The sequence below is a fragment of the Sturnira hondurensis genome, unplaced genomic scaffold (assembly GCF_014824575.4).
Source record: "Sturnira hondurensis isolate 20B ecotype Veracruz unplaced genomic scaffold, ASM1482457v3 Scaffold0014854, whole genome shotgun sequence".
Classification (NCBI taxonomy): Eukaryota; Metazoa; Chordata; class Mammalia; order Chiroptera; family Phyllostomidae; genus Sturnira; species Sturnira hondurensis.
In genome coordinates, this window is record NW_028087485.1 from 11,282,301 (window position 1) to 11,307,939 (window position 25,639).

Below are 25,639 nucleotides of genomic sequence, written 5' to 3' on the forward strand. Positions count from 1 at the left end.
GTAATTATTTTGTCTCCACCTGCTTCCGCCCTGCTCCCTCCCCCAATTTAAAGTACAGAGATTTACCAAAGGCTCTTAATAGGGTTAGCTGGGGAAGGAAAACAGGAAGAGCCTGTAATGAAAAGCGAAGCTGGTCTCGATACTCCCAAGGGGGAAATTTGTTGTCTCACAGCTCTGTTCAGTCCAAGTCTGCTGAAGAACTAAAGGTATCTGGAAGGTCAGAACCTTGTTGGACTAAACTGCCTCAAGCTTAGCAAATATGGACATCATTCCAGGCTTGGGCTATTTCTGTGACTTTTTCTCCTCTTACAGAGAGAATAATTGGCTGTTCGGGGTGGGCTCCTTATTTCTCTCCTAGAGATGGAAAGATTGGCGTTCATAAGATTCATAGCACCTTCGCTGTCAAGTACTCGGCTCACGAACAGGAGGTGAACTGTGTGGACTGCAAAGGGGGCATCATTGTGAGTGGCTCCAGGGACAGGACGGCCAAGGTGAGGTGGTCACCCCCTTACATACCGTATTCCCTTCTGTCTATAGGGAGTGGGGTGGAAGAGGGTGGATAGGGCTGCAGTCTTGGGATTGGCTGAAAACATTGGGTGGGGGCGGAGGAAACAACACAATAAAGGACTCACTTATGTGCCTCTGGCATGCAGCTTGCCATGCCAGGTTGTGTCCTTGCCAGCTGGCCTGGGAGAGGAGTGGACAGTGGCTGGGAAGCTTGCCACTCACTTGAAATGTGGCGTGAACTCAAAAACAGAGGGCCTGGCCAGCTTTTCCTCCCTGAGCTGAATTTCCTCAAGTTTGTGGGTTGAGTTCTGACCCCAATATTTTATTTTAAAATCTCCCTCTTTTTACTTGCTCTCTGTTTAGGGAGGTTAATTTTTCACCACCTTGTTTATAAGCAATCAGGCTGATAATTAAAATGTGTTTTTACTGCTTCTCTGGAGAGTGATGTGGTCAGTAAGCAGTAGAAAAATGACAAGAGAAGGGTGTTATTTGTTGCATCACTGCCAAATTGTCTGGTCTACAGTCAGACCCCTGCCAAGACCCAGCAGAATGAGCCTGATAAGTAGTGTGACCCCTGCTTTACGGACTCGGCTCCTCCCATTGGAGTCAAATAGGCTCCCGCCCATGAGAGAGAGAACTTTCTCCTTTTGAGTGTCCAGCTGCCCTAGGCAGGGCCCACATGGGCCTGGTCCTTTCGGGCTGCTGTGGGAACTTTGCTGACAATTCATTTGATGGTGCAGGAGGCTTGATGGCATCTTGCCTGTCTGTTTCTCAGCATCTGGAGACTTTGTAGTGCTAACAGGAGCAAACTCCGTTTTCATGTCTGCAAACAGGCATCTAAGACATGTAGGGAGAGAGGGAGGACTCAGGAGAGGGACGTCTCAGTCTCTACTCACTAACTTTTCTGACTCCATGCACTCTCTGGTGACTACTCCATCATGGAAAAGTGTCACTCATTTATATAAAAAGAGCTAAGTATGTTCTTTTTTGTTTGTGGAAGTTTTTCCTTCCTTTGCTGTCTTCTTCCTCATACTTTGTATTCTGTCGGAGACATGCACACCCACAAACAAATTTTCTGAGAAATCCAGAAAACCTTTGAATGGACGTGGAAACTGAATTTCCTATCTGCTTCCCACTCTCACACCCTATACTTCAGGTTTCTGATCGGCCACTATCTCTGTACCATTCCTTGCAAAGAGACTGGACTTAAGTTTCTCTACCGCTCAGAAGTCAATTTGCACAGAAATCTTTGGTGGCAAAACTAAAACATTTTCTTTGTAAGACTGCTGAGCAAGTGACTTCCCCGAAAGCCCTCTTCCTTCCCCTTCCGGAACCTTAGTTTTAAACTTACTGCAACTTAGCTGGAGTTGCTTCTCTGGGTTTCAGTGGTGCCAGCCGTATTCTGAGATGTGGCAGAATGGTAACTTATGTTCTTGATGGGCCTGGGCTGGAACTGTCCATCCCTTTGTTTCTTCCTCTTTCTCTGTTTCATTCATTGTGATATGTGCCTACACAAGGCACCCAGGGCTCTTCAAAGGGGAGGAAGATACAGCCTCACTCCTTAAGGGGAGCCGAGACCTGCATGCACTGTGAAGGGGATTGGAAACGGCCAGAGACGGAGGTGTAAAGCTCTCGGGAAAGGGCCAGAAGGTTCGGAGGGTGGAGGGATCACATCTGGCTCGGAAGGGGAGAGTTTCTGTAGAGGGTACATTTGAACTTATTTTTTTTCTTTCAGTTATTTTTCAGTGCATATATTTCCTTGTTTGATTTATAACCGTATAGAATGTAACCAGGCACTATGCTAAGCCCTTTGCATTTATTTATCTTTTTCATTTTATCTTTTAGGATAATTTTATGCTGCATAATATGCTTACAATATATTTTAGCTATCCAGTGTACACGGCTGTATTGACTTTATAAGGTTTTCTAGTGTTATTACAAATTATTTGTTAGTGTCATTTTTAATGGCTTCACAATGGACTTGCCATAATTTAGTCACTGTTTTTCCTCTTGGTAATGTTTGTATGTAGTTTTTTTCCTATGGTATTAAGAACCATTATTATTGATGCCTAATACCTACCAAATTCTGTTGCCTACTGTGCTGGGTAATTTATAGGTATGTATCCTCACTTTTCCGCACTGTGACCCTGAAAGATAGGTATTCCTTCCCATTTTACACATGAGGAATCTGAGGCTAAGGAGTTATGAAACATCAGTAAGACCAGGGACGATACATAACAAAGAGGGTTCAGCCCGGATTTGTCTGGTTCTAAAGCCCTTTCTGTGACTGCAGCCTTTTGGGAATATTTTCATCATGTAGTTTTTTTGTTTTAGGTTTATATTCTCAAACTAGGGTCTCAGCAATAGAACGACTAAGTCAAAGGCTTTGATAATTTAATTTTCTTTTTCTTTTATTGATTCTAGAGAGAGGGAAGGGAGGGAGAGAGAGAGGGAAGAAACATCGGTTATCTCTTGCACATGCCCCAACTGGGGACCTGGCCCACAACTCGGGCATGTGCCCTGGCAGGGAATTAAACCCGTGACCTTCGGTTTTCAGGCTGACACCCAACCAATGGAGCCACAGCAGCCAGGGCAAAGACTTTGGTGATTTTAGAGGTCTTGGTACATACAGCCAGTTGCTTTTTAGAAGGACTGTATAAAAGTCTACTCCCCCTGGGTTACATCTCCAGGGATGGGTCTTCTTTGTATTTGACCACTAAAGGTGAAGGTGTCTTCAGCAGACTCATGTTTCTGTAGATGGGGCGCTGCTGGGGAGGGTTAGGAGGCCCACATTCCCGAAATGATGCTCGGAATTGGCCGCATGCTCCCCAAGCCACTCCTGGAGACCAGGAACCTTGTTCTGTGGCTTGTACGATCTGGGAATCCACTGGCCTGTGTCCTGGAGGCACCAGTGAATTCAGGCCTAGGCTGTCCCAAAAGATTTTGTAATCAGAGTCCTTAGCGACTTCCTACCACCCGTGCAAGAACATGTCTTCTGGGGGCTTGCTTGCGTCAGGGAGGAGGCAAACCTCCCTTCCCATATGGGGCCATCTAAGAGGACATTGGAAGTGCATCTAGTTACTACCCAAGTGGCCTGACTGTAGATCCAGAAGAGTGGGCTGGAATCGTGGCGCGCCGAGAAATTTGTGGTATTGACCTTTGTTTTCTGCCCCTCCTCATTCAGGATCTTCTTGTTAGATTTGTTTCTTTTCCCTATGTTGAGAGAAGTAACTCATGCCCACTGCCCCACCACACACACAAAATCTGAAACACTTTCTCCTTTTATAGGGAAGAGATATCATGTGACCCCAAGGAGACTGGACTACCCCCACTCCATTACTTACCCCTTAAACTCAAGGAATGTTTCCTGAAAGTTCTTCCATCTAAGGTGCTGACTGACCTGTGTGTTCCCCTTATAGCACTGCAGGGACCTCGAGAGGTCATTGACCCATCGGCCGTCCCAGGGTCCCTCCTTGGCTGCTGTCTGGGGACAGCCCTGTATATTCGAGGTTTCCTTTCTGTTTAGTTAGAGGCTTCTATCCCTGTGTGTGTCATCTAGGGTAGGGTGAGGTGGGGGGCCTCGTGCTTAATGGGAGATTGCTAAATGCACTGACTGCTGAGAGGGCTCCATGAGTGTTGATTAGAGTTAAGCCCAGAGTGGCTGCTAATGTACATTCCTGACTGATAGGGACCAGATAATGTGCTCCAGGCAATATTTTTAACCTGTAGGAGATATGGGAGCTTAAAAGAGTTAAGCTTTTCTGCTACTTTTGGTGACACTAGGTGCTAAATTCCGTGTCGACAACGTGAATAGCATTGGATCCTGGGCGTTGTCAACAAACAAACAACAACACACCATCTTGCTACTTAGAGTTTTCTCTTCTTCTTCCATTCTTTCCTTCTCTTGTATCTCTCTTTTTACTCCTCTCTCTAATTCTGTCTCTTTCCTCCTGCACTGTGCCTTGATCTTCCTCCCTCCCCCCTACCTCCCCAAAGTGAAATCTTGGTGAGAGATAGGAGAAAGGAAAATCCACAAACAGGGGAGGTTGCTAAGAGAGGTGAGCCCCACGGCTCACTTGTCTTAGTCAGGCCTCAGCTGAGGAATGTGAAACTTCTGATTCCCTGGTAGAAAATCAGCTGGGAAGTAAGAGCCATTGGGTAGAGGTGAAAGGGTGGTTAGGACTGGGAGCCAGGGTCTATTTGGGTGGTAGGCTGTCTGGAAGCTGAGAGGCCCCTCTGCCAGCACCCTGTGCTCTGTGTATACAGGATGGAAAGGGTCTCCACCACCACCACCACCACCACCACCATCACCATCACCACCCCCTGGACAGTCACCCCCACCCTGTGCATCTTTCTGTTACCCCACGTCCATCCAGGCACTGCCAACGAGAGCATCTCCTCTCCTGTTTCCAGGTTTGGTCTTTGGCCTCAGGCCGGCTTGGGCAGTGCTTACACACCATCCAGACTGAAGACCGAGTCTGGTCCATTGCTATCAGTCCGTTACTCAGGTAAGGGAGATATTTTTGGATATGCTTATGTCCCATGTGATAATGCTTTTATTTTACAAGGTCAGGTGGGCTAGAAAATCTTCTACCTGTATATTCTAGGTTGCTTGCTTTAAGTTACTCTCCTGGAGGTTTTGGGAATCCTCCAGAGACTTGAGGTCTGCAGCCCACTGCCTATATGCATAGGCTTGAGATTATCTTCCAGGAACCAGCTTCCTAAGCACCAGACCCAGGAATGTGATGGAAAAGGTGCTATGTTAGAATATAACTGAGTCCAGCTATGACAACAGTGTCCTGTCTGAAATAGATGCCCTTCGGGCTGTTATTAAAGCAGAGGCCTCTCAGCACCCTGGGGAGGGGACAGTACCAGCGAGCCTGCTCCCACAGCTTTCACGTCAGTGGTGTGTTCCCTTGGAAAATGTCTCCCGGAGAAGCCCCTACAGAGTTGAGGCGTCAGGAGAGGCATGAGGCCTGTGGGCCATTGGGCTTTCATCCAAAGACGTGTACGTGGAGTAGATCTATTGACCATTGTAGCAGAAGTGCCAGACTTTTGATGATGGCTCTACCCTACCCTTTGGCCTGACTGGTATTTCTCTAGCTTTCTCCATCCTGACTTCTGCTTTCTAGGCTCTCGTGGACTAAGGCAGAGCCTCTCTCCTCCCCAGCAGCGTACAATGATGCCCTCTCCTATACCTGCTCTGTCACAGTGTTTGCCTTGGGTCTTCCCCACTTCCTCTGTCCCTCCCTCCCGATCCAGATGATCAGTAGGAAAGCGGTAGGGCCGCCACCCTCCAAAACTGAGTTTGAGTCAGTCGTTTGTTTTATGGGAGAGTCAGTTCCCCCCTTTGCTCAGCCCCCTTTCCTCCTCTTCACCCCAAGGAGCTTGCACCCCTCCTCCTGCCCCCTTCCACAATTCCCTTTCAAATTTTTTTCTTCCTAAAGAATTAGAGCCGATTAGCCACGTCATTAATTCTTCAATTTGACGGCTGATATAGCAGGACCTGAAACACATTGCTGACCCCAGAGAATGGAGACCCCATTCCTTAGCATATTGACGATGGGAGAAGTTAATTAAAATTCCACAGAGCGGAGGTGTCGGCTAACCTATAAACCTGTCGCTGTTTGGAACAAATCATTCTAGCCATCCTAGGGAAGAGGGAAGGAAAGATCAGCAGGGAGTAGAGAGGCCTAAGTGTGTGGGAGCGGAGGGTGGAAAATGGAGCCAGTGAGCTTCGGCCCCTGCTCAGTTTCTTCCTCATGCTACCCCTGTTTCAGCCAGCGAGCCAGGGTTCAGGGTCTGTGGGCTGGATCTGTGTGAGGATCGAAGGAAGGTGGGACAGTCTGTGGGGGATGACAGGTATGCTGGTGACTGTCTTGGTGGTTCCCTGTGGACGTCTGCTGGCTTCAGGGGACTAGGGTGGGTTGGGGTGGGTGGTAGAGGGAAGTTCTTCTGGGCTGGAGATAGTCCACGTGCTTCCTGCCCGTGGGTTTAGACCAAAGAACACAGACAGACCCTCCCAGCACCCCCACGCCATATTCTTCTACTCCCGCCGCCTCTTCTGGACTGTGCCAGGCCCCCTGTTAACAGGATGGAGCGCAGCAGCTGTTGAAGATGGTGCCAATAAGAAGTTGAGGACAGAGTCTGCCCTCACCGCTAGGTAGCAGTTTAGATTACAACTAAGAGAGTTTGCGGGGTTTGGCTACAACTTGGAGACCGGCTTTGAGGAAGGACCTAGCTTTCTGTTACGAGTATGCCCTCCGACTGCTACCGCTGCTGGCAGCCAGCCCTGGTTAGTCATGAGCTCCTTGCCAGACCCTCTGCTGTGGCCTTGATGTGCTTCATCTTTGGTGAAAACCTGAGTCTTACGTTCTCTTCACATTCTCCTTCAGAGACTTCTTGGTGTACTTTCTTGACCCTGGGATGAGTCTTTCACTCACTGTTGGCTGGCTGTTCAGCTCCTGACCCAGAGTTATTTGAGATGACCTTTCCCCTAACTCCACAGGTGGCATATCTTAGTCTCTAAAAATAGTTTGCGGCTTTATTCCAGAAGTATCTTTTTGAGGTAGTGCATGGGTTAGTGGTCTCTTTTTTTTAAAGATTTTATTTATTTACTTGTAGGGAGAGGGGAAGGGAGGCAGAAGAGAGCGAGAGAAACATCGCTGTGTGGTTGCCTCTGGAACGCCCCCTACTGGGGAACTGGCCCACAACCTAGGTATGTGTCCCAGGCATGTGGAAATCAGACTGGTGACCCCCTGGTTCATGGGCCCACACTCAATCCACTGAGCCACACCAGCCAGGGCAGTTAGTGTGGGCTTTTGTCAGCTTCCACCATGGCATACTGTGGCCAAGGCCAAAGAGTGCAGAAGGTGATGGTGCAGCCCATCAGCAACCTTATCTTCAGGTACTTGCAGGACAGATCTTGGATTCAGGTGTGGCTTTATGAGCAGGGGAATGTGTGAATAGAGGGCTGTGTCATTGGTTTTGATGAATACATGAACCTCGTACCAGATGGTGCAGAAGAGATGCACTCTAAAACAAAGTCAAGAAGACAACTAGGTCGGAGCATGCTCAAAGGAGGTACTACTCTGCTCCACAGGGTCTCTAACTAGAAATGACGGACAAAGTGAGAAGCTGTTGAGAAGCAGTACCGTTTGTGTTCTTTGTTGTAGGTCGTCCTTGAACATTTATTCATATTATTTTGATTACCTTTTTGTTATTATTAGATGACAATAAATGCTATGTGATTGTTTTTATTTTAAAGAAATTGTTTGCTTTTGGAATTCTGTCATTGCACTAGGAGACCAGGGTGTGTGCCGGTGTTATCTCTGCCCCTTTTCTCGTACCCAGAACTATTCTGGGATAGGGGCCTTTTCGTCTTGTCGTTAGATCAGTTTCATCTCTCTCTGTCCATGGGTTTGAACTTTTCAACAAACTTATCCATTTATCCCAATCTGGGAGACACTGCCTCCCAGCCTTGGGGTCTGTTCTGGGAGACCGGAGTTCTGCTTTGCCACCAGCCAACAGAATGGTCTCAGGTAAGTAGTTCCCTTCTCTGAGCCTCATTTTCCTCATCTATTCAATATAAATATTTTTCCCTTTATAGACCTTTCTAGATTATCATGACTATGACCTGCAGTAATGAATAAGAAAACACTCAGCAAAGCTAGAAGGGCTGTAATGTGATGTCCACCAGAATCTCTCCTCTCTGGTGTAGCGTTCGTTCCATGGCCTCGTGTCTCCACTCTTGCCCTGGGCTTTGGCTGGCCCTGGTGGAGTTCATTGCTCTTTTGCAGTCTTCTTGAGGTGGGCACTCAGCAGGAATCTCTCTTTCCTTTCCTTTTCCTCCTGTAATGTTCCGGCTGCCTTCTGTTCCCCTTCCTGCCACCTTCCTATGAACTATGGTCAGCAGTGTCACTAATGTGATGAGACCCTGAATTCCTCATGAGGAACATGGTGGGGATGGAGGGGCAGCTGTCCTCCTCTAGGGCAGGTACTCCTGGTTTTACCTGATTTCTTCTTTTTTAAAAGATTTTATTTATTTTTAGAGAGAGGGGAAGGGAGGGAGAAAGAGAGGGAAATATCAATCTGGTTGCCTCTCCTGCACCCCCCACCGGGGACCTGGCCCACAACCCAGGCACGTGCCCTGACTGGGATTTGAACTGGCAACCGTTTCGTTCACAGGCCAACACTCAATTCATTGAGCCACACCAGCCAGGGTGGTTTACCTGGCAATTTCTCAGGCCCCCACAGCTCCCTTACACAGAAGGAACCTGGACAGTTAGGAGATCTGGCACATTGTTTCTCTTAATCTCTTTCTTCAATTTCAAATAATATGTCAGAGCTATTTATCATATTTATCTGATGCTGGGGCTTTTCTGCTTTTTTTGCTTATGTGTTAACTTAGACACTTATAGTGTGAAACCTGAAACCTCAAGCCCTAGGCTTGTTTTGAGGTGCTCATGACTGAAAGAAAGCAGGTACTCTTTCCTGTGTCCAGATGTCACCTTTCCTTCCTTCCATGACCTTGAGTTCTTGATTCGTAAACAGGCATGGAAGATGATACTTCACACCAGTTACGTGCTTCGAGCACTCAGAAAACACAGGAGGGAAACCAGTTGTCTCCACAGCAGGGTGGCAGGCAAGGACCTTTCACTCTGCGTCTTACCCTCTTCTTGCCCTAATAGCGATAGTTCTGTTTTTAAGATTCTTGGCTTGTGGATGAGGCCCTCCCCCCGTAGAGGAGGCCCAGCCTGGCGCTGTTAATGAGCGGTGGGTTCAGGTGGAATAGCAGTGAGATACTAAGGCCTGCCGGGGTGGCAGGCAGTGTCTGGGTGCATTTGTGGGGCTGGGTGTGTTCAGCCCAGCTGGTCTCACAGATCCAACCTCCTGAGGTCGTGTTGGATTCCAAGCACTTTTCCATGAGTAACATGGAAAAGCAGAGTTTTTAAAATGTGAAATACGTTTTGTTGCCATCTAAAATTGTTGACAGCTGAATAAAGTTAGGAAATGCTCAAGAATGAGGAAATGCAGAACCGTTGAAGACTTACTTTCATTCCCGTCTGCTTTTCACCTTTTCCTTTCCCACCCCCTTTCTCCTCCTTCCCGTGTACTGACCGAACACGTGCTATGAGGCAGCTCCCCCAGAAGTCCTATTCATAGGTGGGGATAAGATGGGTGCATAATTGTGATGGTCACCACGTGATACTAAGTGCCTGAAAGTAGGCTGTCTTTGAGGGGGAAGAGGGGTGCCATTCGGGCAGAGGGAGAAATCGAGGCTTAGAGAACCTCAAGGTGGGGCGCATGTGGGGTGGAGTAGAAGAGGCAGCAGTTGGTGCTCCGGTCTTCAGCCTGTTGCCACATCCTGTGGGCTCAGGGAGGACCACGAGGCAGGCCCCAGGTCTTCGCTATGCTTCTACCACTGGCGTCTTGGATAGTAGCTGTGGCCCTTGAAGGACTCTGTGGGGACTGGGGCCAGAGTAGAGAGAGAGAGGTGTGGCAGAAGGCAGTGTGTAGTCGAGGCCTGGGCTCACTCAGGTAGCTGTAAATGCCTGCCCCAGTCTGGGAGTGCGGGTCCTTGTAGATCTTCAGTCTGCAGGACCCCCTCCGAGCCAGCCAGCCAGCCAGCCAGCCATGGGGGCCCTGATGGTGGAATCAATTTGTAGGCCTGCTTGCCCTGTTTTCCTGGGAGGGGAAGAGAGAGAAACCCACAGCTCCTCCTTCCTCTTCATACACCATAGTTATTACCCTCAGGAGAAAGGAGGTGCCCGAAAGAATCCATCCCCCATCCCAGAACAACGCTTGCTATCATGAGAGTGCTTGTGGTCAGGACGGCTTCCCAGGACACTTGGGTTTTAATCCCTTCTCTCTTGTTTCTGTCATTAGGGAAATATATGAGCGGTATAGGTGCAGAAACTTGACTTACCCGTGTTATTAAATATACAATATAATTTTGTGTTACTTTGCTCACTGTGGTGGCCTGTTTGTTTTTTGGGGGATTAGTCCAAGTCTGCATGAAATGTACCGATTCAAATTTGTAAAGTGAGTTGTGGCCTCTGGGGGGTTTTGACAGAGCAGCTGCCCCTTCTTGCTTCACTCCTCCCAGAGGTGAGGGGGAGTCTGGAAGGGAAGCAGGCACTGTGTACTGTTTGGTAAGGGGGTGGGTTTCTTGGGAGAGCAGGGTGTTTGTTCCAGTGGCTACAGGGTTTACTGTGTGTTGCGTGGGGGGGTAGATGCATATTCACTAGCCTCTTGAAATGCACCTTTCTTTAGTGAAAAGTAATTGCATGTGGAGTTTTCCCTGACGGAGAGGTTTGAAAGATTGGAAAAAGGAGCAGCCAACTTTTGGTTTGGATTCTTTTGGTTCCCAGTGGTTCAGCAATCCTTTGGCCCTAGGCTTCATAACTCGCTTGGTGCTTTGAGGAGGAGCCGAATCAAAAGGAAAGGTTGTGCCTCTGAGTTTTGCCTTTTCTGGTTGGCAGTGGAGAGCTGGTTCTTGAAGAGGATCCCTAAGCTTGATAACCTGAAAGAATATTCCAATGGATGGCTTGGTCAGGCCTCCCATTGTAGCTGGTTCTCCTGGTGGCTTGGCCCCTGGCCAACTCGACGACCTCTCTGTTCTCCCTTCCCAGGCCTAAGGCAAGAGGGCAGCTTCCTCTCGGGCCTGTCTAGGGAAAAGATACCTTGCTAAGGCAAGAACTGGCCCGGCATTCCCCTTTGCCAGGCTGCAGAGCACACAGAAGGGAGCTTCCTGCATGTGGTGCCCCTAGATGAGAGGATCAGAGGCACAGAGGCACCATGGAGGGACCAGGGGCTGGTATGGCCGGAAGGGGAGGCATGATACCTGGAGAAAGAAGGAAGCTCTGGGTAATGCTAGGTGGGCCCCTCGGTCTAGCCTGAAACGACCGAAAATTGGAAAAGGATTAGGGTAAGGATACAGCTGAATCAGAGTCTGGTCCTGCTGAGTCTCAGGGCAGTGCCCGCCACCCTAGAGTTCATTGCCTGTGTAAGCCAAGCCTCTCTGGCGGGTACGTCCATCAGTAGCAAGGATGAAATGCCACAGGGACAGGGGTGGGTTTCATTTCCTCAAGACTCTGGCTATCTGCCACTAGCCAGGGCAGGATGGGCACAGGGAGGCTCATGTGCTAAGCTGCTGGCCTGAGACCAGTAACCCAACCAGTCCGGGCTGGCCCAGAACCCATTTGTGGGAGCGACTCTTTCCCTGGCCAGCAAGGTTGGCTCTGTTGTCAAGAGCTGACAAATAAAATACCACAGAGAGAAACAGAGGCCACTGTAGAAGGCTAGAGACAGAGCCCATGCATGGAGACCCTGCCCCTGCTGATGGGTACCTTTCGGCCCCTCAGTCGCAGTGTCTCAATTCTTCATCCATCTTTGTCTCTCCCGCTTGCCATCTGCCCCCCGTTCTCTCTCTGTCTCTGTCCAGGTACTTAAGCATTACAGTACCATGTGCTAGACCCTGGGGAAACAGCAGTGAACTAGGCAGCGGGTCTGGTGGAGAGACAGACCAATCAAATGGGTGACCTGCATGCTGAGTTCTCAGGTGGGGGAACGAAGCACTTTGGAGGGGTCAGAGTTTTCTCTCCCCTCTTTCCGCTCCGGTCCCCGCCTGCACTACCGTGTCTTCTCTTCCTCTACCGTGTAGGGGAGAGAGAAGATCATTTTCCTGCCACAGCTGTGGCTGACTTTTCTGGGTTGTGTGTGCGCCGTGCCTGTGTTTTTCCACCTTTGATCACTGTTCTGCCCACAGATAATTTAGCAATCACATCCCAAGGTGGAAGCATGGAGTTAATGTTAAAATTAGTTGTTTTTTTTTACTCTTTAAACTTCAGTGGGTGATGAGGCAGAGAGGGAGGCGGGAGGGTGAAGGGGAGCCATAAATTCTGTGGCTGGTGTAGCTGTTCTCTGAGCAGCCGGGAAGCCTCTGATGTCTCCACAGCACTTTCATTAACATTTAAATTAAGGGTTTGTTTTCCAGTCTGTTTTATAGGCAGGGACCTTTCATGGCCTGTCACATGTGGCACCCCCCCACGCCCCTTCTTCCAAGCAAGTGTGTGATTGTAGCCACTGCTCTGCCCTAACTCTGGTTGCAGCTGGAGTTCAAAGGGGACTCCTGGAGATGGAGCTCTGGAGGTACAAGGGGCAGCCGTCAGGATGTGGGTGTTCCTCCCCGAATGAAGGCACCGTGCAGGAGTTCCTTGTGCTCTTACCTGGCCTGTGCTTTTCTCAGCTCTTTCAAGGGACACCCTGACCCCTCCCCACCCTCCCTCCCCTGGGGCCACAGGGCCTGCCGGGGCGGGGTGGGCGGTGCATCCACGAGTGGCTTCTCCTTGTAGCGCAGGTTAGGGCCTGGGACAGGTTGTTCTAAGGTACGGTCTTCATGTTTATCTTCCTCCTTTAGATTTTTTTTCTTTTTTGAGCCTCAAGAGTACTTCCTTCTACTCCACTTACAGAAGCAACAATATAAACGAGATTACCGTCTGTGAGGAATTTGTAATATAATAGGGTCCTTTGGTTCTGAAAAGTGCATTCTAGACCGGATAGATGTGTGCCCACACACCATACCTAGTTGCCAGCTCTGAGTGGATGGAGTCTGAAGTAGCGTGCTGATGTAGGTGGTCACTGAAGAAACTCTTTTCCAAGGACTTGGTGTTCCTAGGGGGCTCTCCCACACCCCACAGAATGGACCCGTTTCTAAGCTTCCTTTTGTACTAGCATATCTAGCAGCATTTGGGGGTGTTTTGAAAAGGTACGCCTGCCCTGCTCTCTCTCCTCATCAGCTTCCTGAAGATCCATGGATGGTGGGAAAGTATACCAGACACTCACAGAGCGCCTCATTAGTTCATGACCTCTGAGGGCTTAGTTCCCCCACTGCTGGTCTAGAGCTAGCTTTTCTTTCCAGAGCGGGGCTTCGGGCCTTTTCCTCCTTTTCTTCAGAGGCTCAGAATAGTTTTTCTCTTGGAGCCTCGACTTTACTGCTTGAGTCACCGCCTTTCCTCCTTCCTTCGCTGTCCACTCAACAGTTTCTGACTTATCTGCAGAATTGGAAATGGCTGAGTGTCCTGCCCTCCCATTCCAGCAGGTGGACACCCTCATGCCCTAGAGTCCCGCTCAAGGGGCGTGCAGGAGGGGCCAGGGTGACCCGGGTGCAGGTGCTGCTGGGCTCAGATTGCAGCCCAGTGTCCAGGCCCTGCCTGGTGGTGATTAATCTGGGACACAGGCCGGCAGAGGCCCGGCCAGGGCAGCTTTGGTCCCTCACTGTGAAGACCTTTGGCTCAGAGACTGAACTGATCTCTGCTGCCTGCATCGGCTTGAGTTTGATCTGTCAAGGCTGAAGAGGAACCTGGTGGCGGGGCGGAAACTTCTAGTCCTGTCTGACTTACAGCACTGATCCGTCCCAGTGGCCCTGTCATGACAGTGCTCGTATATTTAAGGCTTCCCCACCTGTTAGCTGTGGTACTCAGACCAATCAGAAGAGGGGTTTTCATGAAGTGTCTGTGGTTTTAGTTTCTTGAGCCAACGGAGCTTATTCTTGTAAGTTGACTGGGGGTTGAGTAGACCTGAGTGAAAAAGGCAGTGATGGGGATGTGGCTGATCAGTAGCATGAATATACGTTTGTGTACTGGGGGGTCATGTCTGAGGTAGGAGGGTCACGCTACCCTCCTGCAAATAGGTAGCTGTCAGGCAGTTTGGGGCAGATTTCAGTATTTTATTTTGGAGTCATCTTAAATTCCTTGTTTTTCTATTTATTTCAAGCCAGATTTTTTGAAAATGTGCTTCCCGCCCTGGCTGGTGTGGCTCAGTGAATTGAGTGACGCCACGTGAACTAGGGCGTCATGGGTTCAGTTCCTGGTTGGGGTGTGTGCCTGGGTTGTGGGCTGGGTCCCCAGTAAGGGGCACTCAGGGGGCAGCCGCACATTGATGTTTCTCTCCCTTTCTTTCTCCTCACCTCCTTTCTCTAAAAATAAAATCAGATCTTTAAAAAAGAAAGAAAGGAAGGAAGGAAGGAAGGAAGGAAGGAAGGAAGGAAGGAAATGTACCTCCCCCTTTCCATCTATGAGCATCCTCGTCCCCGAATCACTAGGTGGCAGTCCATCGTGTCAGCTGTATTTTGTCTCCACATTCGGGACAGTCATGTGTGGCTCTACTCAGTCATGGGCTTAAGACCTAAGGACAGGAATTCTGCTGCCCATGACCCCTGTTTCAGTGAGTTTCAGTAAGTTTCTTTATTATAGTTCCATTTTGGGGGTTAGGAGATTGGAACCCAAGAGCTGGAACGGCCCTGGCTGGTTTAGTGCAGTGGATTGAGCAGGGGGTCACTGGTTCAGTTCCCAGTCGGGGCACGTGCCTGGGTTGCAGGCCAGGTCCCCAGTGGGGGACACATTAGAGGCAACCACGCATTGATGTTTCTCTCCCACTCTTTCTCCTTCCCTTTCCCTCTGTCTAAAAATAAATAAAAAAATATTTTTAAAAAAAAGCTGGAACGTTTTCCTCACACCAGGAAAGAGCATAGACGTTGTGTGTGCCACCAGCAGTAGCGCATGTTGGCACTGTTGTTGGTGTGGGAGGCTGGCTGTACAAATGCTGTGATTCACAAAGGTCAGCGCCGACTCTGAATTCTGCTGTGCTGATTAGAGTTTCTATGTATGATGGCCATAGAGGATGCATTTATGCTTAAGCAAGCCAGCAAATGTATTTTGCTCTTCCTTCAGACCAGAAGATCTCTGGCTTTGTGGATTGGACAGGGGCTAACCCTTGTGCCTCTCTTAACAGCTTTTTGAACAGGACTCTTAAAGTTGAAGATCCAGAACTTTGGGAGCAGGGTTTTTATTTGCCGTCTTCTGTGAGAGTTGTGTACCTGGGTGCTACCCCCATGTCCCTGGGGTGGCCTATTAAGCTGACTACCCAGGATCCTTGCCCCTTTTCCCAACTGGCTCTTGCTCCTCTCTCTGGCCAGGGCGCTTTCACAGCAAGTAGTTTGTGACATGGTCTGTAGCGCCCTGTCAGATGGACTCGGCTTAAGCAGAAGTTGCTGGCACAGGAGGGAGGATTGGAGAGAGGAAGGAGGCGAGGACGTGCATGCAGAAGCCATGGTAATTGCAAAGGGAATATTAGTCCAAGAGCTGCTGGCCCAGGAAATTGCTTTCTGCAGAAGCTTTCCTTTTTCATAGTTTGCAATGCAAATTTAAAACATGGATGGGGAACAAAAAAAGTATAGGAGGGGCAGGGGGAGTGTTGGGATATGATAACATCCAAAATCTTCAGCAGGGTCTTAATTTGCAAATGGGAATTACAATAATGAGAGTGAACCTTTTAGGAGATTTAAATAATTATAAATCATATTTGGCTGTGACCCGCATCCCACATGCACTCTTTCTATATTCCTGTGTTCAGATTTGTCTCTGGCCCTGCTCAGCTGGCCCTGCTGTCTTCTCTGCTGCTCCTTCCTACAGCAAAGCCATAATCCAGCTTCTGGAACAAGGGCCATGGTGGTCATGGTGTAGGATTTTGATTTTCACAGCAGGCTGGAAATAGCAGTCCCCTCCAAAGTCAGTACACTTTAGAAAATGTGCACAGTGGCCCTGGGGGCTGGAGCCTCTGTGTACAGGCTGGAGAGCTTGCATCTGGAGGCAGGAGCTTGCTTGCCTACCGAAGGCATGAAAGCCAAGGTTCTCATTGTATGCTCTCTCCGATCCTCTCAACACCGTAGGTAGGCTTGATGAAGCAGAATGTGGGGCCAGCAGGCCTTTTTCCATTCTCAATTTCCCAGGCTTCACCGGTCCCATCTAGAGAGGTGTCGCTTTCTGCTCACAGGCTGGACACATGTCTGTGTTGCCTCTGGTGGTGATAGAGGTGGGGATACGTAGGGGAAGGCCACTGCTTTCATTATGCTGGCATAGTAAGTAGTCAGGTGAGGAGCTTCTGACCGGCTTCTTTGTAGGAGCTGAACTAGATAGGAAGACACAAAGGCTAGAAGGAAGAGCTTTTCAAGCATAAATGTGCCTCAGTAGTAGAGGCCCTGGGCAGCTGTGAGGACTATATCTGCTCTTTTAGTGTGGCTCTGTTGCACATGTGATGTGCACTGACTGAACACACAGGGAAGGAAAGGCTTGAGATGTACGGGGTAAACTGATATGAACCCTTGCTGCCCCTGGCCACCGTGCGTGTCCCTCCCTTCCTTCTTCACTGATTGGGGCATTTTGAAAGAGAGATTAGTGTGAGTCCTGCCTTGGGGTAGTCCTGTGGTGCATAGTCCAAACTCTGGAGACTCAGGAGCACAGTCTCCCTCTTAGGATGCTGTCCACATTCGATGGCCATCACTTAGCACGTGCTTCACATCCAGAACTCACTGCGCAGTGGCCTGCAGGGCTGCAGGGAGGGTACAGCTCAGAGTACATGACCTGCTGTCTCTTTCTCCTGAGGACTCTACTCTTATAGGCCAGTGCTTTCTCTAGTCATTTTCTGTCTTGTTGCAGCTGTAGCGTTAGCTGTCCTGGCAAAGCCTAGGCCCCTTCCCTCCTGGGCCTGAATGGGAGGAGACCGAGTGAGTGATTGGGGTGGGGTCCCGTGGTAAATAAGCCACAGGAAGGGTCAGATGGGCATGAGGGTGAGACTTGTAACATTTGGCAAAGAGAGAGGGACATGTCAGTTGATGTGTTTGGAGCACTCTACTTTCTTGACCAGTTTGAATCTCCCTAGTATCCAGGGTGAGCTGCGGTTGAGAATCAAAACCAAAAAAATAACATGAAAATGTAAGTTGTTCAAAGGGTTCTTCCACTTGTTAGAGGTCAGTGGGCAGGGAAATCCTTCTTTGTGGGCAGTAACGGTGGGCTATCTGCAGGAAGGAAGGGAGAAGTTAGGGGTTTACACTTGCGTTAGTTTGGTAGTGAGTATCAAAATGAAAGTGTGAAAACTTCTTGATACATAAATTTTATTTCTAGGGATTTATCCTAAGGCAATAACCAGACAAGTGTACAAGATGTACATATAAAGACTTGTATTAAGAACACATATATGTCCATTAATAGGGGTCTGGTTAAATATTTTATGGTATGTTCATTCAACAGAGTTCTACATAGTCATTAAAGGGATGATATAGATGTGTGCTAATTGATCCCAAAAGATGTCATAATTTCATGAAGTGAAAAAAGGTCACAGAACAGTGAGAGTCACTTATCTGACTCTAATAACTCATTAGAGTTATTTCTTATATGGTGGATTTCTCTGACATTTACTTTCTTTTTACTTTTGTTGTATTTAAATTTTTTATAATGAGCCTATTTTTATAATTAGAAAAAACATAAATTGTATTTAAATGTCTATTTTAGTATCAGGCAGCTATATAGAGAATCCTTCCTCTTTACAGTTAGTTAAATTAAGGGTGCATGCACCTACATTTACTTTTTTATTTTAAACAGTTTTATTGAAGTATAATTTATATATCATAAAATTCACCCACTTTAAGTGTACACTTTAAGTGCACAATTCTATGATTTTTAGCAAATTTACAGAGCTGTGCAACCATCACCACAATCCACTTTAGCATATTTCTGTCACCCTGAAAAGATCCTTCCTTATGTTTACTTTTATAGCATTAAACACAGTTTCGCACTTGGGACCTTTTGTGGGCAAAGAACTCAGTTAAAATATTGGAATTTGTTTAAAAAGACAATGTACACTCAGAAACATTTTTCTGTGTGTAATGCATATTCCTGAGCACCTGCCTTACAGATGTGTTGAGAATGCTATAATGTGTAAGGTCACACGTGGGGAATATGAAGTAACACAAGAGACAGTTTTTACCATCCAGGGGCTTATAGTCTAATCAGTCTGCACGTCCTCAGATTTACTCCACTATATATGCAGTGTGAGAGCCATCAACTATCAGGGTTATTGACAGGGAATCAGAGGAAAGCAGTAACCTTTTTTTATTAAATCAGAGGAGCTTCTGGGTGACATGGAATTTGAAGTAGGACTTCAAGAATGGCACTCCTTAAGTTGCGTGAGAAAATTTGAGGTAAGGGGACAGATATGAACAAAGATATAAGGGATGTCTAAATGTAGGTTTGGGCATTCAAAGCAGACAAGTTTGGCTGCCTGGGGAGGAAGGTTTGTGTAAAGATGTGGTGGGCAAGGAGGCTGGAGTGGAAGTTTGGGGCCTGGTTTAGAAAGGGCTTTGAAGAGCAGAGTTTGAATTTAACTTGAGGATAATAGGAAACCATAGAATATTTTTGGCCAGATTGAAGCCACTAAATGATTTACCGGGTGGTACAGTGTATGGGATACTTTGGAGGAAGATAGAGTGAGGCTGTTTGTGGGCTCTTCTGGGAGTACACTTTGTTAGCAGTGAGGGGCTAGATTCCTTGGACTGTGGGAAGGTACCCTGGGTTCAGGAGAAGCAGAGGACACGACCTGTGGGCAGTCATGACTGAACTTGGGGCAGAGGGGCGGAGACCTGCGTGAGTTCCTCCAGGAGCCTGAAGGTTAAAGGGGACCCTGGTTTTGAGAAGGCGGAGTTCTGTTTGAGACGTGTTGACTTGAGTAGGGGATGGCAAAGTCAGGTAACCATGGCCAGAGACAGCCAGGGAGGTGGTCTGGAGCTCGGACCTGGGGTCAGGATGCAGAAGGCATCAGTACAGAGATAATAGTTGAAATAACATGAGGGATTAGCACCAGAGGAAAGCTCAGAAAGACATAGACATCTGGGCAAGGAGAAACCAAGAGGCAGAAAGTACCATCAGAAAGAGCAGAGCATCCAGTAAGGCTAGACTTTGGGCAATTTCCTTGCATTCACTTATCACTAGCTTGCTTTGTTAGGTCTCCTCCTTATCTAAGTGATGGTAAGAGATAAAATCGAAGACACAGCCTTGATAATGATGCGTGGAAATTTTCAAGCATTTTATTCTCCTTGCTTGATTTAAACATTGTGTACTTTTCAAACTACAATAAATTCCAAGTTTTGCTCTCTCTCAAGTTCTTTCCTCTGGCTCTTGTTCTTTATTGTTCTACCCTATGGTTATTTTTTTCCCAAGTGTTGCCCACTTTGGGCTTGGTAATTTTTTTCTCCTCTGCTCACAAAATCACTTAGGGTACACTGGGTTGTGGAGGGTCAGCCGCTGAACTGGAGATGCCAAGTGACTTAGAAGCATTAACCCTTGTACTTTTCTCCATGCACAGTGGCATCGGGGAAATGAAGAGAGGCCGGTTTAGGTAAGAGAAAAAAGCCAACTGACCACTTGGCTGTTTGGAGAGATGCGGCCCCAGGGGCCGCTCAGGTTCTGGGCTTGCTTGGGCAACTGTCCCTGTCTGAGAACTTTTTATTTAAAGAGAATTAAATAGAAACTTTCAAACCTCCTTGGGTTTTGGGGGTAGTAATTCCATGAGCCTGTCATTTGTGTTTGAAGCTAGTGGTGAGGAGGGCGGAGTAAGGAGAAGCGAGGGGGTGGAGATGGGAAGTGGAGAAGGAATCAGAGAGAGAAATTTTATTGAGGGAGAGTTTGCTGGGTTTATGGGAGGGAATCTCTCCCCTCCTCCCCATTCGGATTTGAAAGGGCCGGTGAATCTTTGATTAGGTGCAGGTCAAAAGAATTTACACATTGTGACCTTAATAACTAGAGGTGATTGGCAGGCGGGCTCTGGGGAGGGGGCCGCGGGCCCCTTTCATCTCACTTAGCACAGAGGAGAGACAATGGGCCAGCCGATTTTCCTTGTTGTCCCTTGTTTGAAAAGGTCTGGTGTCTCTACTAGGTACCTGTGACATGGGGGTCTTGATTGGGGTCTCATAAAGGCCCCTGTCAGTATGTCCAAAGGCCAAGAGTACAAAGGCAAGCAGTGGGTGGGGGTCTCAGCTGACCACTGAAGAAGGGAGGGGAGGGTCCCGGAGGCAGTGGAGGGAGAAGCAACCCCCTATGGGAGCCCTTACAGAAGGAGGGGAGGAGGGGGGCAGAAAGGGGCCATTTTTGTCCCTAACTCATCAAGCACATCTGCAGAATTGTCCAAGCTGCTGCCTCCTGGTTTCAAAAGAAAAAAATGATTGTTTGATAAACCGTCCCCGATTCACCACTTTCTCACAAGGGTGGGAGACCCAGCCCTGACCTCTGTATGATTTCACATCAGGACCAGGCTTTCTCTCCTCCACCCCCAAATTGCTAGAGAAACTTTGAAATGTATCCTGTGGCTTTCTCTCTCCCTTCTTCACCCCCCCCCATTTCCCACCCTCTCCACCCCACTGGCCTCTGTTTTTTTCCCTGGCTGGGCGCTCCAGAGTGTAGGCGAGTAATTAGTCCCCTCTTTCTGGGGCACAATGAAGCCAGGGTGTTTGGCGGGCCCCTTCCCACCACTCATGGAGCCGGGGGCCTAGGGGGAAGGACCAGGTGGCATGTGCAGTGTGCTGCAGGCCTGCACAATCGCTGGGGCATGGGGCTGGGGGCTCAGGGACTGGTGTGCTGCTTCTTCTCGAAGGAATGTGCAGAGGCGCATGCATTAATGGTCCCCACACAATGCTCGCATTTTTTTCCAGGCAGAGGCATCTTCCTTGTGAAAAGGCTGCCGAACCTGGAGCCCAGGCGGGAGCTTTGGCCTCCACGATGGCGTTATTTCCCACCCTGCGCTTAGTCACTTGGAGCTAACATGGGAGACCGACAGGCCGCGTCTCCCGAGAGCCCGATCTTTGTATCTGATGTGTGCTCCCCCTCTGCCCTGTCAGTTTTGTGTGTTCACGGAGTGTTGATTTTAATGCGGGCCTGTGTCGGGCTGGGAGGCCTGGCTGGTGGGGTGGGGGGTGGCTGAGGTCTTTGTCTTTCAGGGCCTCTTCTTCTTGGAGGGTCTTCGGCCCTGGAGGCTAGTGGCAGATTTGAGAGGTAGGGTGAGGTGCCAATTCTGGCTGGCAGAGGGTTCCCCCGTCCAGGCGTCTGTCACGGACCACGCGGGGTGCCCAGAAAACAAGAGCACCTTGGGATGCACAGGCACACGCTTGCCGGCCTCCACCCCCGCCCCTTGAGGAGGGGCAGTTAGTTCTACCACACAGGGCTGCCAGCTCGAAGTGAGTGCTACCCCTCTTGTGACTGAGTCTGGCAGGAGCACAGATTGTGAGCTTCAGGGAGCCAGGGCAGGGCCTTGTCTGCAGGGGTTCAGAGCGGGTGGGGACAGGCGGGAGGGGTGCTGGGGGAGCACCAGTCTGCTGCTGACAACTCCCCAGCAACTGGTAAGGGTCAGGAGAGAACAGAACCAGAGAGAAAAGGGGCACGAGCCTAGGGGAGCATCTGCAAATCTCTAATGCTTCTCTCCAGCCGTTGAGGGAAGAGTCCTTAGAAACTAGGGGCGAATGGGAGGCATTTTCCCCAGTGAGGAAAACTGGGGCCTCATCACAGGTAGACACTCTAGGGACTGTCCAACAGGATGACTTCTGCCTTTATCATCTGCCTTGCTGCTGTGTAGCGTCCTGCTGGGAGCCGAGGGAAAGGGCCATTACCCATTCTGGGCCCCTAGTCTTGCTGAGAGAGAAGATACATAGCTTGACTTGAGGACAGGGAGACTCAGAGCATCAGCCTGGTTGTGGCTCTGCTTCTGGGGAGAGGGAAACCCAGGGGTACTCCTGAGGCAAGGAGCTAGTGGTGATGACCTGCCTACTGCTGCATGCGGCCAGGTCCCCGCATCCAGTGGTGCTGGGAGTGAGGCCCTCCCCCGAGGGATCAGGTTGTTAGAAAGGAGCTGTGTCTTCACTTTCCATGTGATCAGAAGGCGGAGATGCAAGCTGGCCACTGAGATGAGGTGGCCCTGGAGAGGCATCCCGCCAGGTTCCCCGAGCACAGCAGCTCCTCTGTGCTGCTTTTGGCATCCTTCAGACTGTCTCAGGAACCAGTGCCAGTCACCCTGCTGGGCCTGCAGAGGGAGAAGAAGCCAGAGCCCCAGGGCCTGCGAGGGGCCTGCACCCCAAAGTGGCCTACTAGTCAGGAGTGGCTCCTGCTTTGGGCCACTTTAGGGCCGAGAACATTTCTCTCATTGAGAAATAGGCACTCCCAGCAATACTCAGCGCCTCCCCTTTTCCTTCTACTGTTCTTTTCCCTTAATTTTTCCAAATGCTATGTCTTCCCACCCTTCTCTTCCATTCTGTGGACAGCTAATAACCCGAAAGAGTCAGAGCTTCTGTGTATGGATGTGATAGTGGAGGGAAGGGGTGTCAAGGGTGGTCATGCTGGGGCTCCAAGAAAACACTGTTGCTCCCCAGGCTATCCTGCCTGGCCTGGGGGGCACCAACAGATCGTAACCTTTAAATGCAGACTTGGTGGAGGAAAGAGATGGAATCGTGGAAACAAATTAGATACATCTATGGGGGGTGTTCAGCTGGAGAAAATGAGCATTTCTTACTAATTAGAGTGCAGGGCGTTTCATTATTGAGCTCATTACAAGGGGGAAGAGTGCAGCAGGCCTCCCTGGGGGTTCTCTGGACTGTCTTTTTCCCTTTAAAGTATAGTTATAAATATAGTTATGTTTAGTTGTGGGGAAAGTCAGGAGTTGCTCTTGGTAACCTTTCGGAGCACCCAAGAATTAAAAGGAGAGTTTGGAGCCAGGTAGAGAGAGGAAGCGATGGACCAGTGGGAGGGAGCTTGGAGGTGCTCCCTCATTCACTGTCAATGACACAGAAGTAGAGAAGCCCAAGTGGTGGTGGGCGGGGTAGGGGGCTCACCTCTTTGACAGACAATAAAAATGCTGATCAGAAACCCTGCCTCCCTGCCGGATTTCACCTGTGGGGCCCGGCCTTCAACTGAGCTGGGTGCGTATGAACTCTGATCTAGGCAAGGGCCTGGTCCTGTCTGTGGAATATCATCAGAGTCAGGTGTTGTCAGCTTTAAACTTCCGACTCCCTTCCCTGCTGCTGCCATCCTAGGGCTCATGTTTCAAGTCCAGCCATGTTTCCAGTCCCTAGGAAAACTCCGATTCAGAGTGTAGCTGGTATTCATTGTTCTCGGGGAAGCTGGACTGATTTGTCATGGGAGGGTTTCTCCCGTGACTGGGGTCCCAGGAGCAGGGTTATGGAATCTCATTTAGAATCAGTGCTTGCCAGATTTCATCAAGGTCCTAGAGTTTTTGCTTCCTCTCACACAAACCGTCCTTTACTTTTACCACGAGTCCCTGCTTAGCTCAACCTCCCTGAGGTTCCTGGGACTTTAAATACACAGGATATCTTTCTGTGGGTGGTAGGCCTAATTCCTAGTGGAGGCCTAATCCCATTCTTCGTTCTTCAGCTTGGGACCTCCCCAGTGATTGGGTGAACCCGCAGTTTGAGTTTACTGAGCACCTGTAGGAGGCAGCTTCTTTCATCTGCCTTTCCTCCTTTTTACCCCATTCCTCCCCATGAAGAGGGAAAAGTTTACTTTGTGCAATTTTACTTCCCCAAGAAAAGGAGAAGAGATGATCAGAGGAAATGATTAGCACCTCATGAAAACTGGCTGCGTGATAGATAGCCAGTGCTATTTATTTTATTTTATTTTCAGGCACAGGTACTGTGCCCTTCTCCTCCTAGCCCGGTGTGTGTACCTTCACCTGTCGCAGAGCCTGTGCTTCTGTGTGCGTCCGGTGACAGGCAGGTTCCTCGGTCTCTGGGAGCCCTCCCCCTAAGCACAAACACCCTCTCCCGAGATGACCCACGTGGGATGCTGCCTTTCACCTTCAGTACTCTGTTGATGTCACTGCTTCTCCTAGGACAGAGTGACCTCAAGAAGGCATCTCAGCATAAGTGGGTGTGCATGTGTGTGGATTCTTACAGCCACTGGGCCCTCGTTTCCTTTTCCCCAGAGCATGGAAGAGGACCTAGGAATCTAGTTACTGAGTTTCTGGCTATCACCATGTTTCCTAAAGTCCTTTTATTCTCTAGATTATCTTCCCCAGCCTTCCCCATGGGGCTCTCCTTCCCCGTAATTTTGCTCCTGTCGCCGGTGGAGTGCAAGGACACCTTTTCTGAAAGACTGGGTGGTTGTGGCCCCAGGGGAAAACGCAGACCCTGAGTGAGGGTGGGCACTGGTGAGTTGGTGGAGGGCCCAGGCCTGTGAGGTGGCAGAGTCCAGCACTTGGCACAGGTGCTGTGTAGTGACGAAGTCTGAATCGGGCTGGGCCACCCAGCCAGTGAATCAGGAACCCACCCGTGCCGAGTGTGTTTGTGGATTTGTGTCTTGTCTTTTCACTCTTCTGAAAGGTTTGATTCCATCCCAAGTGGCTTAGAGGGAAAGAAAGGAAACTTCCAATCAAATGACCTTGTTGGTATTCTAAGGTTTTTCCAGAGAGACCCATAGTTTTTATAGTTTTCAAAACTGAATAACAAAAACGTGCCACCAGAACAAATCTGTTCTAAAGCAAGGACTGGGGATGTGGGGGAGTGGCAGGGCTGACCTTGAGGAAATGGGCCAGAAGGACGGGCAGTTGCCTCGGGAAGAGGTTCCCACGTCCAGCACCGCCCAAAGTCCTAGGTAGAAGACCCCTTATACGTCAGAAGCCTGGTGAGAACAATCCCTCCCCTCTCTTCTCTGGGTGGTGGGACCACAGCCGGCCTGGAGTCAGGGCTCTGGGGCCCAGTAGAAGGGAGCCAGTGGAGCAGAGGGACCTGCGGGTGGGGGCTCCATTTCCGGAATTAATGAAGGAGACAGGCAAGTTAAGATTATCATTGGAACCCCTCGGCCCATGGCAGGCGGCCTTGGCCAGGCCTGGGGCCAGGGAACATGGTTCTTGGGAAGAAGTGGGCTCTGGCAGCCTCCGGCGTCAAGCCTCTGTTTGGAAAGCCATGCAGACCCGTGATTAGTGGGACTGCACGGGTCTGTGGAGACCTGGGGAGCAGGAAGCCCCAGAATTTTGTGGTCAGGCTGACTAAAGCCATGCTTGTGCCCCATCCTTACCGCCATCACCAAGAGGCAGGAAAATTCCTGCCAGGCCTCTTGGGACAACTCTGACTCCACTGGGACTTCGAGTCTCAGAAGAGGGGTAGTAGGTGTGAGACACTGCGGGATCTTCGTTGGCTGTTTATGATCTGAATCCTGGGTTTGAAATTAATTGGATTGCAGAAACAACTTCTTTTTATTATCTTTTCAAACCACCTAAATACCCCCAAACCAAATTTAAAAGC

General features: G+C 49.4%; 1 protein-coding gene and 1 pseudogene across 2 annotated transcripts in view; both read left to right on the top strand.

Moving 5' to 3' along the window:
* Positions 1–25,639, top strand: part of FBXW4 (F-box and WD repeat domain containing 4) — a 74,054-nt gene that overhangs the window by 16,859 nt on the left and 31,556 nt on the right. For both annotated transcript variants that reach the window (XM_037064100.1, XM_037064099.1), the window contains exons 4-5: positions 359–491; positions 4,921–5,015. In XM_037064100.1, coding sequence (XP_036919995.1) covers positions 359–491; positions 4,921–5,015 — 228 coding nt within the window. The remainder of the gene's footprint in view (positions 1–358; positions 492–4,920; positions 5,016–25,639) is intronic.
* Positions 7,179–7,622, top strand: LOC118999493 (small nuclear ribonucleoprotein E-like; annotated as a pseudogene).